The 17,928-nt window shown below is 51.1% G+C and overlaps 6 protein-coding genes across 6 annotated transcripts; 2 read left to right on the forward strand and 4 right to left on the reverse strand.

Annotated features, from left to right (window-relative positions):
• Positions 1-820: 820 nt before the first annotated feature.
• Positions 821-1,942, reverse strand: ACO1O0_005134 (2EXR domain-containing protein; the record flags this gene model as incomplete). Its single annotated transcript, XM_083194560.1, has 1 exon — positions 821-1,942. One exon carries the CDS (start codon positions 1,940-1,942, stop codon positions 821-823), a length of 1,122 nt encoding a protein of 373 aa, XP_083049473.1.
• A 691-nt stretch (positions 1,943-2,633) lies between these two features.
• On the reverse strand, positions 2,634-3,473 carry ACO1O0_005135 (uncharacterized protein; the record flags this gene model as incomplete). The annotated part of the gene is made up of 1 exon (XM_083194561.1): positions 2,634-3,473. The coding sequence occupies one exon, from the start codon at positions 3,471-3,473 to the stop codon at positions 2,634-2,636; it is 840 nt and encodes a 279-aa protein (XP_083049474.1).
• A 1,894-nt stretch (positions 3,474-5,367) lies between these two features.
• ACO1O0_005136 (uncharacterized protein) lies at positions 5,368-9,078 on the forward strand (the record flags this gene model as incomplete). The annotated part of the gene is made up of 1 exon (XM_083194562.1): positions 5,368-9,078. One exon carries the CDS (start codon positions 5,368-5,370, stop codon positions 9,076-9,078), a length of 3,711 nt encoding a protein of 1,236 aa, XP_083049475.1.
• Positions 9,079-11,506: 2,428 nt separating this feature from the next.
• On the reverse strand, positions 11,507-12,496 carry ACO1O0_005137 (uncharacterized protein; the record flags this gene model as incomplete). Its single annotated transcript, XM_083194563.1, has 1 exon — positions 11,507-12,496. The coding sequence occupies one exon, from the start codon at positions 12,494-12,496 to the stop codon at positions 11,507-11,509; it is 990 nt and encodes a 329-aa protein (XP_083049476.1).
• Positions 12,497-13,290: 794 nt separating this feature from the next.
• On the reverse strand, positions 13,291-15,137 carry ACO1O0_005138 (glycoside hydrolase family 18 protein; the record flags this gene model as incomplete). The annotated part of the gene is made up of 5 exons (XM_083194564.1): positions 13,291-14,173; positions 14,226-14,417; positions 14,474-14,531; positions 14,591-14,958; positions 15,016-15,137. The coding sequence occupies 5 exons, from the start codon at positions 15,135-15,137 to the stop codon at positions 13,291-13,293; spliced, it is 1,623 nt and encodes a 540-aa protein (XP_083049477.1).
• Positions 15,138-16,075: 938 nt separating this feature from the next.
• On the forward strand, positions 16,076-17,928 carry ACO1O0_005139 (uncharacterized protein; the record flags this gene model as incomplete). The annotated part of the gene is made up of 7 exons (XM_083194565.1): positions 16,076-16,321; positions 16,382-16,591; positions 16,653-16,844; positions 16,904-16,981; positions 17,035-17,102; positions 17,443-17,518; positions 17,551-17,928. The coding sequence occupies 7 exons, from the start codon at positions 16,076-16,078 to the stop codon at positions 17,926-17,928; spliced, it is 1,248 nt and encodes a 415-aa protein (XP_083049478.1).

Below are 17,928 nucleotides of genomic sequence, written 5' to 3' on the forward strand. Positions count from 1 at the left end.
GCGACCAGACATCTGTCCCCCCCCCGGGCGCTACGTAACCGTCAGCAACTATACGGCATACCCCTACTCGCGCGGCCATATATGTATCATAGGCCCTAAGGTAACGGACGAGCTCGACTTTAACGTTAGCTTCTTCACCGACGCGTATAATATTAACCTTAAGAAGCAGATCTAGGCGTATAAGAAATCGCGCGAGATTATACGCCGTATCGCTATATACCGCGGCGAGCTAGCTATTAGCTACCTGTAGTTCCCCGAAGGCTCGTCCGCGGCCTATATTAAGACCGAGGTGGCCCTATCCGACCCCGTAGCTAACGTCGTCTACTCGGCCGACGACGACGCGGCTATTACGAAGTGGCTACGCGAGAATATTAGCACGACGTGGTACTCGCTAGGCACGTGTAAGATGGCGCCGCGTGAGTAAAAGGGCGTGGTTAGGCCCAACCTGGATATATACGGCGTTGGGAGTGTCGTTGGTGTCGGATGGTGGTTAGAGAAATCTTGAATTTATCGCAATGTCTTTGCTGTGAGCGCTATTCGTCTACCCACCCTTAGAAATCCAAGCCATATCTCTTTCAGCTGCCATTTACATTCCCAGCCACCCATCCGCATCATGTCTCCTTGCGGTTATAGCAGCGCCCCGAGCACTGTCTGAACTTGATCCTGGGTACGAGACAGGCAACTCGACCCTCTTTTTCATCGCCCATGGATGGTGCTCGTTCAAGAGCTTCATTTTTACCACAAAACCATCAATATGAGCGCTATTCACAAAGGTTTTGGGGGCATAGCAGCCTCATATTCTCCAAATGTCTCTAGAATCTCAGCTATCCGCGCCATCCCCTTCATCAGAGCTTTGATCAGATATACAGCCCCATTCCAAATCCGAGTCATGATCAGAATGATTATAGCAGCGCTCCAAGCAATGCCTGAACTTGATCTTGGGCACCAGAACGGGAAACCCAGCCCGCTTCTTTACCACCCAGGGATGGGTCTCGTTCGGCATATAGCGCGGGTCGAGGTCTATTCGGTCCGGCGGGTCTTGGCCAGGCGGGACCGGTGGTATCCAAGCATTGTAGAGGTCCAGGTCTGCGGTCTGGGAGGATTGCACCTCGTCATGGTAGAGCTCGGACAGAAAGGTTAAATACAACTTGTTCATTTCTGTGCCAATTTCCTTTTGGAATGTGTCGTTGTCGTTCATAATGTATTCCAGCGCGCGCCGTGCTTCGGGGTCGTCGTCAGTCGCCCCCGCAGATTCCCAGAGGCGGTGGAAGTCTCGGATCCTCGCGACGTCGTCAAGGTCAACAAGCTGCACCCGCTCGTCGCCAAACATGCCGAATAGCCCGGATTGCCGCGCCCTTCTGCCGTCGATGTGGATTGATATGGTCTGCGTGTCAATGAGGACCACGCCGCCGGGCTTGGCATGGCGTACAAACAGGAGAGTCTCGGACCCGGTGCCGAATGAGTGTGCGCTGACACATGGTGTCATGCAAAGGTTCGCTGCATCGCGCAGAAAGTGGTCCAAGTGGCAGACAACCTCCGCGTCGTTCGCGTAAACCTCTCTCAGATAGGTGAGGTTTAAAACATCCATGCCGGGCTGGACCCAGAGATTGCCAATGCAACGGGGCGAGGGCTCGCCGGCATAGACCTGGCCGTTCTCGACGGCGACCTCGTGCGCCTCGCGGCACACCTGGGCAATCAGCGGCATCGCCCCGTTGGCCTCGGCGCAGCTCCACTGGTCGCATATTTGGCTGCCAGGGGGCCGGATGCCGATTCGCCTCTCGCGGGGCTCCCAAAAGAAATAGCCATCCATGTCTGGGGCGACGTCTATCTCGACCACGCGCCGGGGGAGACATAGCCACCAGACCTCGCGTCGGATCTCGGGAGGAAAGTGGACGAAGAGGGGAAAGAGGACGGGAGCAGCTGGGCCAAAGTTGGCAGCCATGTCGAAAAAATGTCGAAGAAATGTTGAAAACGTCAACAATGTGTATAGATGCAGATTGCAGACCAAAAGTCGCAATTGAAATTGCAGGTGCTGGTGTGAGTGCACGAGTTAGGACTTGGGAGCGGACACTGACAAGTCAAGAAAGGGGTCCAGAAGGTTGGCGAGGTAAATACGAGGACTGTGTATTTATTTATCAATAGCGGGCTCCATACACCGGCCGTTCTCATGCCTAATCCGTCAAGTTGAGCAACATTGGTCGACCAGCTCTTCGGGATCGTAGCCCGACCAAATGTCCCCAATTCCGTTACACCATATCACTACGGATGGTACTCTGTCATAGTACGGATACTAACTTGAATGTTCCTGGTAAATGTACGGGCTGGGACACCATATAAATCATACTTATTTTTGAGGTGGATGAGAACAATGATCACTACCTACTAATCATTGATCACGCTGTCCGAAATACCTTACATTCCGATACAATAACTACCTAGATGCCCTTGGCAGCAGTATCAACTACATGTAGCCTGAAGGCAGCCGTGCCTTTTCGTAACGAGTCAATTAAAACAAGAAAAACAATTCTGAGAATAAAAGAGACACCAATGTCCATCCGCGTTGGTTATGCCAGTGCGCAAATCCTGGCAATAAGAGTCAGGCAACTGCCGATTCACTACCCAGTATCGCCCTCTTATGTAGGGCACATCTTGTCCGTATAGATCCGGTCTTGATTCTTCCTTGAGACCCCAACCGCCCTTGAATGCCTTTTGCCCGTACCTTGTTCATCGTCGAAAAGGCCCTTAACGTAACCTACGGCGAACGATTTGACCCAACGGATATCTTCTGCTGTTAGCTGGGCACTTGGAATCTTGGCCTTCAGTACTTCTATAAACCCGTCAGGGTCAAGTGACTTCCACGATTGTCCCGGCCTCTGGATGCCCTTGACATCCTCTTCTTTGATCCCCTTCTTACCCCAATACGCCACAACCTCTTTCGTGAAGTCCCTAATCATACCCACGGACTGTTCTTGAACGCGCCCATTGACAATTTGATCCATGCAAGTTCGCAATTTCTCCACGAATTGGTTTTTGTCGGCGTCTTTGCCTTGTTTTTGCATCTCGGTGCGGATGTTCTCGACTACATCCATCACGCCGTTCAAAACGACTGAGAAATCGCCGCGCTCATTGGATTTGCCGAGAAGTTTTACGAGACTGACCCCCGTATTGAAACGTGTATCCCTCAATTTCTTGACAGCATCAGCCACAGTGGGGGTTGCGTCGTTGGCGAGGTTGAATTTGCCTGCGAATGGCTGGCCGTAGGTAGGCAGCTGGTTGTACTTGGCGAAGGCTTCAAACCCGCAGGGACCACCGTTACAGATCAGTCCGGGGGCGATTTTATTGCCCTTGCCTTTTTTGTGTTCCCATTCTAAGCGGTAGGCATTGTAGTAAAGGACAATTTGAGGCGGGCCCGCAAGAAGCGATGCCTGGCCTAGGGCAACCAGAAAACAGAAGAGCGCCACAAGAAGACGCATGGCATCTGTCTGGGGGGGAAACAAAAGTTGAGACGGGGTGGCACAACGGCAATGTTCAGACAAAGTTGGTAACGTGAGAGAAGGTAACGGTAGCGGAAAAAGTTGTCAGCTCTTTGGGGGAGGAGAGAGAGAGATAGTCCAGACTCCAATGCTATCCGACCTTCTTTCAAGACGGCTGTACAGTGCACAAATACTCTGTGTGGAGTACGGATACGGAGAATGCTCCGTCTGACTGCTTCCAACAAGGTTACATCCAATACCTAACCCTGGTACGAATGGACAAGGGAGAAATGCCGGTTAGGCGGCATCCTAAATACCGAAGTACACCAGACCAGTAACAGGCGGAAGCGCAGGTCCGAACCTTCTTCTACTCGTATGCCCTATGCAGCCGAATATCACAGCATATTCTGGTGGATGACTGCTATGCCTCTGTCAATGCGAGGCTATAATTACGCAGTCGTATCCGTTTGGGTAGAAACAGCCGTTGGATGGCGACAAGACTAGGGTTTTGTCGTTTGGTACCACGTACTCCGTACGGCGTAGTCCGTAATATCAAGTTGTCTTGTTGCTGTGCCTCCCACAGAATGGGACTATAGCTAGCTATTAATTGCATATTTGCCAGGGCCATGGGGCGGGACTCCAAACGCAGGAGTAATTATGCATGCTAGCTCGTTGGGGGCTAAAAAGACAATTTTACTACAATAATACTGCCAGGACTCCTACCTAGCAGGAGTATCATTCCTGACCATGCTACGTACTCCGTACGTAATATTGAAGGCGCAATTGCCGAGTTGCCGGGCGGCGCAAGCTATCCCATGATCCCCATCTAATTGTACCGAAGGATGTCCCTAGTCTCCGTACCTATTTATAAATAAAATATACTAGATATGGTAAACCACACAACCAACAGGTGGGCCGAGAAGACTTAGCGGAAAGTGTCGCAACCAATAGATAGTGAAGTATAGTTAGGAGCTAGGTGAAATAGGGGTCAAGCTGGGGGTTGCCTTGACGATCGAAATACGAAACCTCCGTTCTCGTACAATCACACATGTACGGATCCTATCTGCCCAATTTTAGATCTTCGGCTTGAGTCAGTATTGAGTCAACAGTTTGAGACTAGTAGTAGATGCTTGAATGACATTGAATAAAAGGGTGTCTGGAGTTTTGCTCAGGCGTAAAAGACACTGCAAATAATGATATACTTGGTGTTAATCCGTAGCGTACGTACATATGGTAGTTTCCAAAATCCCATACGGATTAGCTACGTTTTTTCAGACTCACCATCCACCACCAAGCAAACTTGAAGTCGTTGGCGCGTACTCGGCTTCGAGGTATCCCAGGCGCCACAAAGGTTCCTTCATACTACGGTTTAGCCAGGGACGCAACCCTCGTAGAATTCATTTCGTCTATCATGCTTGTAAGAATGCACTAAAGTTGCTCGACGCAGGGTGCAGCAAGTCTGCCAGTGAGAATGATTTGGGGGCCGCATTTGGGGGCCGCATTTGGGGGCCGCATCTCAGCACTAGACAATTAGGCCTCCTCAAGCCACACCCTCACATGGAGTCTCCTGAGCCCTATGTCCTATGCACATATCCGTAGATAAATGTATCTTGCACGTGGTAGATACGAGTACCTATATTCATGCGGTTAAGATAGACACAGCGAGTATTATCACGGAGTAAAATCTTATCATTCAAGTTTCAGCCATTGGCACAGTCTTCCTTCCCCATGATCTGAAAACCGAGCATCTTCCCGCTCCTCATCGCTTGAAGCTCATAGACAGCCGGCCAGTACACCAAGGCAGGCCTCGTCGTCCCCTTCTTTCTCTTTATTTCCTCCCAATTCTCCTGTTCTTTCTTCAACCACCTGCTATCGCATTTTCATCTCGCCCATCATGGCGTACATGGCAGTCGCCATCGCCTTGACTGCCCTGGCATCCCCCGCGACAGCATCTACATTCTACTCTGCTCTCTCATTGTGCCCTCTGCCCTGCTCCATTTCCGGGCCAGATCCAGCAAACTGGACTCATTATCACGACACAAGGGACCTCTCACGCTGCCAGGAGACAACCCTTTTCACCCTCAACATACACAACCCTGTCGATGACCCTGATACCCAAGTCGCCATCCGTGCCTGCTCTACCAGCGATGGAGAATCTGGCACCTGGAGCCTGGTAGGAGATCGGGGCCTCGTTGTGCGGCGACAACCCTCGCTCGCTGAGAGTGACGAAGCCGACAGTGTCAACGAGGACTGTGGCAAGACGACTCAAGCCGCAAAGGACATACAGTTTGCACGTTGGGGCACCGCGAACAGTGTTGCTGCTGGAGAGGTTGCCAAGGCTGCCAGCCAGTTGAGCCAATACTTGAAGGATAGCCAGGACTGCAAGGAGACAATCCTTTTTTCCTTGTCCGGCGGTACCATCTTGGGCACCTATGCCGGTTCTGGAGTGAGCAAGGCCAGCGCATCCGACCTCATCAAAAAGTTCGGAGATCAGTCCAAGGATGTTGGTGCAAGGTCTGCTGCCCAGCTTTGCAGCTCCTTTGGCCCTACCACATTTGGCATCGTGGCCGACACGACAGGCAACCTGTCGTCTGTCCAAAAGAGTCTGGCGGGTTGGAAGAACGCGACGTGCCTCACGGGTTATGATGCCGACTCCACATGGTCCGACACCAAAGTCTCCACGGTTGCTTCCAAAGAGTTCTCCGTCACATCCCAAAGTCATGGGGACTCGCTTAGTGCCCAGGCAACCTGCAAGTACACGCAAGTCCAGGCCCGTGAGGGCTGCTGGTCGTTGGCCGAAAGATGCGGCATCAGCGAGACGCAGCTGAAGAAGTACAACTCCAAGTCCGATTTCTGCGACACGCTCCAGGCAGATCAGTACGTCTGCTGCTCTTCCGGCTCTTTGCCCGATTTCTCCCCTCAGCCCGGCAAAGACGGGTCATGCTTTGCCTATCAGGTCGCCTCAGGCGATACCTGTGCATCAATAGCGGAGGCGCACACCACCACAGTTAAGCTCATCGAGAGCGTCAATGACAACACTTGGGGTTGGATGGGCTGCAAGCGCATCATGGACGGCCAGAAGATCTGTCTCAGCAAGGGCGATCCCCCGATGCCAGCTTCCATCCCCAACGCCATTTGCGGGCCTCAAAAGCCTGGAACAGAAACACCATCCAAGGGAACGAATCTCGCCGACCTGAACCCATGCCCCTTAAACTCGTGCTGCAATATCTGGGGCCAGTGCGGTATCACGCCAGCATTTTGCACGCCATCCCCGGCTGATACCGGCGCCCCGGGAACCGCCAAGCCCGGAAGCAACGGGTGCGTTTCTCACTGCGGTACAAACATCACATATTCCAAAGATGACCCTGCGACCCCGAGGTATATTGGCTACTTTGAGGCATGGAATCAGGACCGCCCATGCCTCAACATGATGCCCTCCAGCATTCCCAGCGGGTACGCCGACGTCCACTTTGCCTTTGCAAACATCACCACCGACTACAAAGTAGACGTCAGCGGCTACCAAAAAATGTTCGACGAATTTGTCCAGCTCGAAAAGCCGCGGCGTATTATCTCTTTTGGTGGCTGGGCATTTTCCACCGAGATTAACACGGCTCCCATCTTCCGTGAGGGGGTAACAGACACCCAGAGGGAGAGTTTTGCCACTAACGTCGTCAATTTTGTCAAGGAGCATAAGCTTGACGGCGTGGACTTTGACTGGGAATACCCCGGCGCCCCTGACATTCCCGGAATCCCTGCAGGCGACCCGGAGGATGGTAACCGATATCTGGCATTTCTGAAGCTGGTTAAGAAAGCTCTTCCCGAGGGAAAGTCGGTGTCTATTGCCGCACCGGCTTCGTACTGGTATCTCAAGGGGTTCCCTATCAAGTCCATTAGCGAAGTCGTCGACTACATTGTGTATATGACGTATGATCTCCACGGGCAATGGGATTACGGCAACGAGTTTGTTAACGAGGGCTGCCCCAATGGTAACTGTCTTCGGTCGCACGTCAACATGACCGAGACGAATTACTCCCTGGCTATGATTACCAAAGCTGGTGTACCATCCAACAAAGTCGTTATCGGTATGCCCACCTACGGGCGGTCTTTTGAGATGACAAAGGCGGGCTGCCGAGGTCCCGAGTGCACCTTTACGGGTCCCAAGTCAGGGGCTTGGCCGGGTAAATGCACAAATACTTCTGGATACATTTCCAACTGGGAGATTCGACAGCTCGTTGCAGAAGCCGAGAGTGGTGAATCCTACATCACGGCGGAGACTTTTGTGGACGAAGTCGGTGACGTTGTCATCTTGAACGACAACCAATGGATATCTTGGCTAGGCAGCAACAGCTACATCAAGCGCCTGGCGAAATACAAAGAGGGCAACTGGGCCGGCACCGTGGAGTGGGCCATCGACCTCAACTGGAGCTTCGATGGTGCTAACGGCGATGATCAAGATTCGGGCGACTGGTGGGATATAGACCCAAACGCGGAGCCGGTATGTGATCTTGCACTCACATTTGACTCCATCGAGGATTTATCCAAGCATGATGATGATCCCTACTGCATGGGCATTTACGCCATGGAGGTCCTGGCCAAGGACCTACGCTCGGCAAGAAAGGAGTACGACGAGGTCAACAAGGACTACGACGAGCTGTTTAAGTACTACGAAAAGTACATCAAAAAGATCATTCCTACCGGTATCGACAACTTCATGCTTTACGAGGACGGCTACAAGTATTTTGAATGCTCGTCTCCTTCGTACGATGGCAACAAAACTCACAGCTGCTCCGAGGTAGGGAAACACCTGGACGGCTTGCCTTCTTACACCCTGTACCTCACAGCTACAGACGAAAAAGGCTTCTTTGAGAACCTTCAAGAAAAATTTGGCATCGTGTCCGATTGGGTCAAATTCGGCAAGAGAGAATCAGCAACTCACTGCAATCCCTCAGAGGGGGGTGATGAATGTGAAGATACTCGAACAGTTGCCTACGGAGCTCCGCTAAAGGCTGATAAAATAGAGATACCCAATCCCAAGGATATAATCACCAAGTCAGGGGAAAGCATGAGCAGCCTTGATGACAGACTTACTGCCACCTGGATGGACATGATGCTCGGGCAGTGGGATGGCGACGGCGCCGACACGGCGTTAGTGTCAGGTCTTCCGGTATCAATGATCAAGCAGGCTATAGAGTCCATGAAGCAGGTTAAGAAGATTGGCGAGACAGAGAAGGAGGAGGAGCAGAAGGAACTTATTCTCACCATTGTCGGGGCCGTCCTTGCTGTCGTGCCATTTGTCGGCGAGGGTACCGCGGCTCTGGCCGGCCTCGCTGGCTTGGGCCGCATGATTTTCCTGGCGGGGGAGGCTTCCAACGCCGTCTTTACGGTATACTCAGTCGTCGACAATCCTGAGAGTGCGCTGATGTCCATGTTTGGCATGCTGCTAGGCGCAGGCTCGCTGCCCCGTACGGGTCAATCATTCAAGAAGATGAACCAGAAGCGGAATGAGGCATCTGCGGATGGTACATTGGCTAAAATGGGGGGCATCATTGCCGAGGATACCAGACTGTTGGAGGATATCATGAAGGTGAAAGTGTGCAAGAAATGACTGAAAGAGTTGAACGGGAATTTTTGAACGGGTTGCCTCTCGCTATTATTAAGATTCCATTGCTATCAAATATACTCCCTTTCTTTTGCCCAGTCCTGCCAAGTCATGCAGGCTGTAACGAGACCTCGCTCCATGGCGCACCCACAGACAAATACCTCATTAAAGATCCAAAGCGGCCTAATATATCCCAATCCAATGAATGGAAAAGGGGCTTGTCTTTCACAGTATAATTTCCCAAGCTCTGGTCTAAACCATTCCCGGATTTACCATCATACTCATCATCCTCACAGCAGCGTAACGACAACGAATAAAACAAACATTGATTGTGATTGGTATTGCTAATCCTTCAGACTCACGAAGAGGGGCATCACTACTCGTAGTAGGCCACCACTGCCGAGCCTTCACTGCTTCCAATAGAGGCATACAAGTGCCGGGTGCTACGCCGGCGCACGATGTCCTTCTCAAAGTAGTACTCGTACCTACAACATGATAAGCCAAAGACAATACAAAAAGAAACGCGGGGTATAGTTACATGATGGTGCAGACGCCGTTGTTGCACCGCGAGCGCGAGTAGGCGTTGCTGTTCTAGAGGCGGTTGACCTGGTCGCAGTTCTCGGCAACGCCCGTGTACGTGTGGTCTAGCCCTGGGTTTAGGGTGCCGTCCGGGCTGATGGCCACCGTGTTGTAGCAGCTGTCCGTGTCAAAGTCCATGACGGGCTGCCACCCGAGCCCGAGGTCGCTGGCGTTCTCGGTTCTCGGAGAGCGGGGGGGATGGAGTCGGCGTGGGCGGTGGTGGCGGCGGCGGCGAGGAGCGCCGCGGCGGTTGTAAAGCGAGCCATGTTGGATGTGTTTGGGGTGTTGGTGTTGGTGTTGATATTGCTACTAATGGTGGTATTGGTGTTTGAGGGCTTTCTGGTATGGTTATTGGGCTTGCATTGAGGGCTGTTGAAGGCTGTTGGGTGCTGATGATGAGTTGTCTGCTTGGACAAGGCAGCCGGGAGCATTTATACTTGATTCAACTCCATGAGTTCAGGTTTCAACTTCTAATAATAGAGCTAACACCCTATTCCGCAACATCACGGAGCCATGCTATCCCAAGATGTGCTCGTCTCTGCTTGCTGTGACCATCACGAAATTCTTCATGTCCATGGCTGCCTACGACAATTCGTTCGGTCCAAAAATAGGCAGGGCATGATAGTGTGAGGCTCAGCAGCAATTCTTCTGTTAACCTCAAACATGTGGCTTGCTCACCCCGCAGCGAGATCCGAAGGGCCTTACGTCGTACATGATTTTCTCTTGAACTAAACCCTAGAGGATTTAAACTGACGCGCGCCGATCCTGCAGCCTTGGCTTCCCCCACACACCCCGATTCCAAGCCGATGCCCATGTAGTCTTACATGATGCCCCAAACGGGTATAAGAAAACTCCTTCGCCCAGCTTTTAAGCCTCTGCAGGATTTAGAGTGACGCACCAATCCTGGGGCTTGGAATAGTAAGAAAATGACCTCATCGGTTCTTAGAGTATATTAATACAAGTATCGTTCTCTATAATGTGGGAAAGGCTGTATACGAGATACGAAACAGGCTCCGCCGCACAGCAGACATGGATGGCATCAACGTTATCTCTCTCTCTACTTGCACCATGCCCAGCTGTCACTTCTCTGTACGAGACTGTCTGGGAGTCTTGGGCCTAGGATCTGTTTCTGCAGCAGCATGGTCATGTTTCGTGGAGAAGAGGTCAGGATTGCGCTCGATCATCCTGTCCTCGACTTGAACCGAGTCCTCGTCTTACACCATCTCCGCCCTAGATGTATGTAGTTAACAAAAGTAGTTTTCTTGAGGAGACATTGTTCGACAACCCATCAAGAAAACGAAAACAAACACAATCTTGCTCTTTATCAATTCACTTCCATATTTACCCCTCGAACCAAACAAACAGAGGCCATCCACACCAACCACGACCATGGGTCTACCTGTCAGGGACCTCAGAGTAACAAGGTGCTCATATGACTTCACAGACTACAAGAAGGATATGAAGGGGGGCCTACCCCCGCTGCAGACATGCAAAAGGATCATCAGAGATTAGTGCAGTCACCATATTTTCCGCTAATAAGTAAGTTCTCTATGTTCCATTGTCTACCTATTCTACTATAGCAGACCCACTCACTTCTTCCATACCTCCCACTATCTGACACTATCTGACACTATCTGACGGTGAATGGGAATAGCGCGCAATGGGACAAATGATAGCCTAAGCCAAATACACTATTCGGGATATAGTAGAGATAGGTATATAATATAACGTTTAGGGTATTTTCTTAACCTTCGCAGGTATTAGGCGGAGTTCGGCGGACTAGCCAATCTGGCCCTTACGCCTCCTCAGCCAAGATGAAAATCTACTTTAGGTCTCACTTACTTATGCCATGCAATTAGAGACCAAACATACCAAACACGGGCTCGCCACGTCTGCTCCTCCGCAAAATATCGTTTGCCGTGTTCGCCTGCGCATCTCCCCACCAATTCACCAAGTCGAACTTGTGCCTATCCCGCTGCACCACACTCTCCCAAACCGGCGGCGACATGCCCCGGGGACGAAAGAACCAGACGCGCGGTAGGCTGCCAATATGCGTGCGCACCCACGGTTCGAATCGTCTTTCCTCGGGGTGTCCTTGAGGGTGTAGCAAGGAGAATGCATCGCCGCCGGCCTCCTTCGCGTGGGCGTACTTTTTGTAATACTCGCGATCGAGCATCCAGACCCATGCATCGGCCTGCGGGCTCCTGAGGAAACAGGCGGTGCCTTCTTCGACAGCTTCGTAGTCTGGACCAGGCGGGGGATACTGGTCTGGGAGAGCTTCCAACGTGCGGAGAGACTTGTCGTCAATGATGAGACAGTGGTCGTTGCGCACGTAGAGGTTTGACGTGCCGAGAGCGTCCCTCTCCACCCGTTGCGTGAAGTCGCGTCCTATGGCCATGAAATCCTCGTCGCCATCCTCCCCGCCTGCAATGACTGTGTCTTTACCTGGGTAGTCCTCCACGATGTCAAATTCAAAACGTCGGGCCAAGTCATGAGATGGCAACATCTTCCCAGTTGTGGGACGCGCAACGAGTTGGGTGCAATCTTCCGTTGGCTCCAGACCGCTGTATCGCTGCTGAGTAGCCCAGTAGCGGATGCACAGAGTCAACTTGGCGATGCCGCCATGGAAACGCTCGCTGTCACTGGCAGCGTTGTAGACGGTGAAGCCCCATGTATGAAGGTCTTTGGAGTTCTTGGAACCCCAGCGCTCCAAGTCGAGTAGGTCTTGAAGCACGTAGTGTTCATTTTCGTCGATCCAATGATTGCCCTTGGCTGGTGGTGGAACAAAGCCCTCGGGTTCCCAGTACAAATGCCGTTCAACCGGCTCCAGTTGAGATTCCGACATGTCTGCTGAGGAACAAAGCAACTATATCGGTAGATTGGGAGATGAGACGTGTATCGAGAAGCCGGCCGTTCTGCCGTGCGTGAGAGGTTCGCAGTGATTAATAAATCCACGCTAAAGATGGGCGCCCCATAGGCACACGGGGCTCCGTGGCTATAAACCTGCACGGGGCCCCGTGCCGGTTATATAAGCGGTTTCTACTACTACTTACCGTCTTCTAAATCAGGCTATTCCTATACCTTATTAAACGTCTTATTAGTGCTAAATCTTATAGTCATATATAGCGAATCACCTATCTAGATAACTATGAAGAGGGTTCTATAATATTATTAATATATCTAAAGAGGGAAAGGAGGTAGTAATAGTTAAGGCTCTGTACCTTACTCGTAGGAGTATCTATCGTAATAATCGCCTTAACCAAGGTATCTTGAGACTCGTAATTATCGTAATTATCTAAGAAGGCTATATCTCTATTAATTTGACTTATTCTTAAGAGAAAAAAAAGGGACGAAGAATTACTCCAAAGAAGGAGTAGTAATACCCCTAAAACTGATAGTAGGTCAGGCTTATATAACCGGCACGGGGCCCCGTGCAGGTTTATAGCCACGGAGCCCCGTGTGCCTATGGGGCGCCATGTTTACATCGCGCATGTATGTCAGAGCTGTCGCCGCATTGCTTATGTCACGGTTCATCAAGGCTCTCATGGTCTGGCGTCCGACCGGATTGGTATTGTACCTGTTGTCGTTGCCCCACAGCTAATGGTTGAAAAGTGTTAGCATGACCGAATTTCTTCGTCCTCATACGGACAAGGAATCCTGTTCGAGACTCACAATTCTCTTGTAACAATTCAAGTTAACGTTAGCCAGAACGAAAACGCCAAAGTTACGCGTGCTGCCCAGGGCGTTCATCAAACGGTCCTCGATGGTGTTGATGTTGAGCACACCGCCCTCACAGTAACGCCACTCTCCCCATTCGCATTGACTGTAAAGCTTCATGTTGTCGAACTGCACTCTGTGGGAGCCGAAATTTACGCGATTTGTGCAACAGGCGGCCTGATAGCTGCGGAACCCGGCGACGCCTGTGCGATAACAGTGCTGGTTGTTTCCTCCAATCTCAATCATTTCATTGGGGCAACTTGGAGTGTAGTCACCATTGCGGTGTTTGTACCATCCACATGTAGGGATGCCGTTGCCGGCAGGGCAACAAAGGACGTGGTCACCATGGCCGTCGCAGCCTTGACCATCCATCATGATCTCGCCGTCTCTCGCGCCGTCGTCGTACCTCTTGATAGTAGTGTACCCGGAAGGATAGCCCTGACCACAGTTGGTCCATATGCACTGGTCATAGTTCGTGATGACTTCCACCTCGGTATATCCATCGTCGCCCTCTTCGACGAAGATACCGCCCGGAGACATCTGAGGGGCGTGTCGGCCCAATGCCTTTGAGAACTTGGCATCTCGCGTATCATGAGAAACAGCCCAGACCATGACTCCTCCCAGACAGCGCTTATGCGCAAAATCTGTTTTGAGCTCCAGCGTGTCTTCGTCGTCATACGCGACCCAATTGACGTCGTTATAAGTCAGGACTTTAACAGCCGCGTCCTCGTAAAGTGTGGTGCTTGCACCGCTCTCTTCCAGGTAATCCTCGATTTTTGAATTGAGAATGATACCTGCTTCTTGACTGCAGGCATTCTTAGCTGATCCTGAGCCGTAGCGGCACCCAGGCTCAGAACAAGATGGATTTGCCATCCGGAATGAACGACCGTAGAAGGCGAGGCCCCATGACGGTCTTGTCTGGTGAGATGTTGTGGAGCCACAATAGATCCAAAGCGGAGTCAATCTCGGTGAGGTTGGTGTGCGCATTGAGGTACGGACCAACCCACTTGTTGGCCAGGTCCCATGTACCGTGTAGGTCATAAGACATGCTTCAAAATTCCATCAGTTTCTTTCTCTTCTTGTCAACTTTCCTTAGTGCACTTACATGTTGAAAAAGTCGATATCTTCCTCTATAGCTTGAATGTCGAAATGCTTCAGGTACCCTTAAAGAAGTAGTGTTAGAAGCTGACCAATAGAGTATCCGAAAGGAGTTTCAACTTACACAATGAGGCTGGGATAGTGATACTTAGCTCGTCCCTGCCGGAGGCCTTTAAACTCTTCTTGATCTTCTTCAAGAGTTTCGGGAAGTTTTTGAAATCCTCATCGCGGCCACTGCGATCCTTCGCAGCAGGATATTCCCAATCAAGATCCAGGCTATCGAAGCCGTAAGTGGACATAAAGCTGACAAGCGACTTGAGGAACTTTTCTTGATTTTCCTCACTACGGGCAATGTCAGAGAAGGCATACTGCGTCGGGCCGGGATTGTTGAATGTCCAGCCGCCGAGCGCAATCAGAATCTTGACATTGGGGTCTCGCTTCTTCATGCCTATGAGACGTTTGTAGAGTTGCACATCCGCGGCAGTTTCGGGCCTAACCTAAAAGGCTTCTGGGTCAATTGTTGCAAAGGCAAAGTTGATGTGGGTATACACTCCAACGGGGATGAGCTCAGGGTTAAAGACGTTGCAGGGTCGGCCCATCGCCCAGCTTTCGTAGTATCCCACGACGCGGTTGAAAGCTTTCCGTCCCGTACATTCTTTGGGTTTTGGCATTTCGAAGTCCTCGCCGCAGTGCTCTTCACCAGTGCCGCACCAGCCATGCTTGGAGCAACAGATGTTCAGCGGGCAGGCATCAAGCTCTACAAACTCTCTGCCAAAGTCGCCGGGATCGCACTCCGACTTGTGGTCACAATTGTTTACACACTCATCGTCTGAGCAGACTGAGAAGCTTGGAGTCAGCATGGACTGCTTCGTCACGCATGTCGATATGACACTTACAGTCTTTGCCGTAACCACAGAGGCCGAACGAACCTGCTACAGCAGCCCTGTTCACATGGCTTTGAGGAGCTACATTCTTGTGCGAGAATGGGAGTGACCAGGGCCAGGAAGAGAAAGACTTGAAGAAGGCATAAGAGAGACTTCCCGTACCCTCTCATCTTGAGGACATGAAGGCTGGTGAGAAAGCCTATGGAGTGTAGGTCTAGAGAGAGTGTGTCATGGAAAAGCTGAAGTATCTGCGAGTGCAAGACTTACATGTAATGACTGAACAATACCGCCCATCGGTGTTAGGGCTACAATTTGCAATATCGAGCTGATGCCTGTATAGGGATCGGTTCTTTGCGCGGACCCTACCAAGCACTGCCGAAGTGGACTGCCAAGATTAGGGTGCGTTCACTTATGCAGGGGCCGTGAGCTGCTGGTAACTCTAGGGAATTTTTCCAATTGATCCTATTCAGATCTCATCAATCCTATTGCAGAGGGTACATATACGACAAGCCACTTCCCGAAGTGCCAAAGTGGTTTCGGGCCAAGTGCTGCAGCGAAGCACTACACTATTGACGAACAAATTGGCTCTAAGAAGGATTCTGCACATGCAAACCTCCCACATGACGCCGGCCTATGCATCTTGAAATGAGTTCTGCGACACGGGTCTTGGTATCGGCACGGATCGGCGTGGCAAGAAATATAAAGAGGTGCGAGATGCGGCTAGAATGATTGCCGAGAGCACGCCACAAGAGCCCAAGGGAGATCATGCTTCAGTTGCATCTGAAATGAGGAAGAAGGAAAGCGACAGAACCAATGACACAAATACGCCAGAGCCACTGCAAGCACCTTACGGTAAACTGCGAGAATGGGCACTCAATGATCAAGCGGTTTTGGAGGGGCGAGACAGCGGTTACTGGATGGTCGATATGGCCAAGTGCGGCTCTAGCCCGTATGCGAAGTCTGGTTACAAGGTATGCTAAGCCCTAGATCTCACATTTTTGGAGAAATGGTAACTCAACGTTATCTGAAAGGTTTGGAGAAACGTCAAGGACTATGGCGCTGTTGGCGACGGCAGAACAGACGACACAGAGGCCATCAACAAGGCCATATCCGATGGTGGAAGATGCGGTGCGAATTGTGGTTCGAGTACCGTTCGTCCAGCCACTGTCTACTTCCCTCCTGGAACGTACCTTGTCAGCAGCTCCATTATTCAGTATTACAATACCGAGTTTCTCGGAGATGTAAGTCTACCTCTGAAAATCCTAGGGCAGGAACCAAGTTCAAAACTCACTCTGGTAACAGCCCATCAATGTACCCCCGATTCTTGCGGCTTCCAGATTCGTTGGTCTGGGTGTCATGTCAAGCGATGTCTATGTTAGCGATGATGAAGAGTGGTACCTCAACACCAACAACTTCTTGCGCAGCATCCGCAACTTCAAAATTGACATTAGAAACACTGATCCGTCTGCTTATGTGTGTGGTATCCACTGGCAGGTGAGTTCGGACTACAAACCTATCTTTAGATGTTTCATGTAATAAGCTAACCATACTAGGTCGCACAAGCTACATCTCTTGAGAACATTGAGTTTTACATGCTGCGGAATACGGACGTGCCTGGCAACACACAGCAAGTACGTGAAATGCTCTATTCTTGTTTTTTATAAACAATCTGACTATTACCCAGGGAATTTACATGGAGAATGGATCCGGTGGCTTCCTTTCGGACCTAACCTTCATTAGAGGCAACTTCGGGTACGTTTCATAACTCTAGCTCTCTTGCATTGTTGTTAGCCATGCGTACTAAAGCTTTACTCCAGAGCGTATTTCGGTAAACAGCAGTTCACTACGAGTGGACTTCTATTTGGGAATTGTGACACAGCTGTCCAGGTGCACTGAGACTGGGCATGGACAATGCACGACTACGTGATCGAGGGCTGCCAGACAGGCCTGGCGATCATCAATGGGGTAGGTTTCCAAGCTCACTCAATCCTGTTCTTTGCCGAGATTACATGTATTAATTGACGGAATTTTAGGTGGCAACAGGCAACGGTAACACTGGTCAAGGTGTAGGCTCCGTCATGTTGGTGGACAGCCTAATCGCCAACACCCCTATCGGCATCGTTTCATCTCCCGTGGTTGAGGACTCTACATCCTTCCTTGCTCAGAACGTTGGTTTTTCAACGTACCGATAGCGGTTCAGCAGAAGGAACCTCAGTCCGGCGACACCAAGACCCTTGTCAAAGGCGGCAACGAGGTACTCCTCAAGAGCTGGGGCTTCGGAAAGGTGAGCAGCAGCCCCTCTGACGGCTCCGAGAGCGAGGAGACGTTCGTCGGTGGCTCCGATATTCCTACTATGGAACGCAATGAGGTCCTCCTAGGTGATGCTTATGATGGTATGGCGAAACGGTTCTTTACTAGAAGACGTCCCAAATACTACGATGTCCCTGAGTCGAGGATCATGGACGTCAGAGCTCTCGGCGCCAAGGGCGACGGCAGGACGGATGATGGTCCTGTTCTAAACAGTATTCTCGATGGTGCGGCGAACACGTCCTCTATTGTGGGGGACGGATATTGCTAA

The sequence above is a fragment of the Amphichorda felina genome (genome assembly GCF_050947745.1).
Source record: "Amphichorda felina strain 45539 chromosome Unknown scaffold_5, whole genome shotgun sequence".
In the NCBI taxonomy this organism is placed as follows: Eukaryota; Fungi; Ascomycota; class Sordariomycetes; order Hypocreales; family Bionectriaceae; genus Amphichorda; species Amphichorda felina.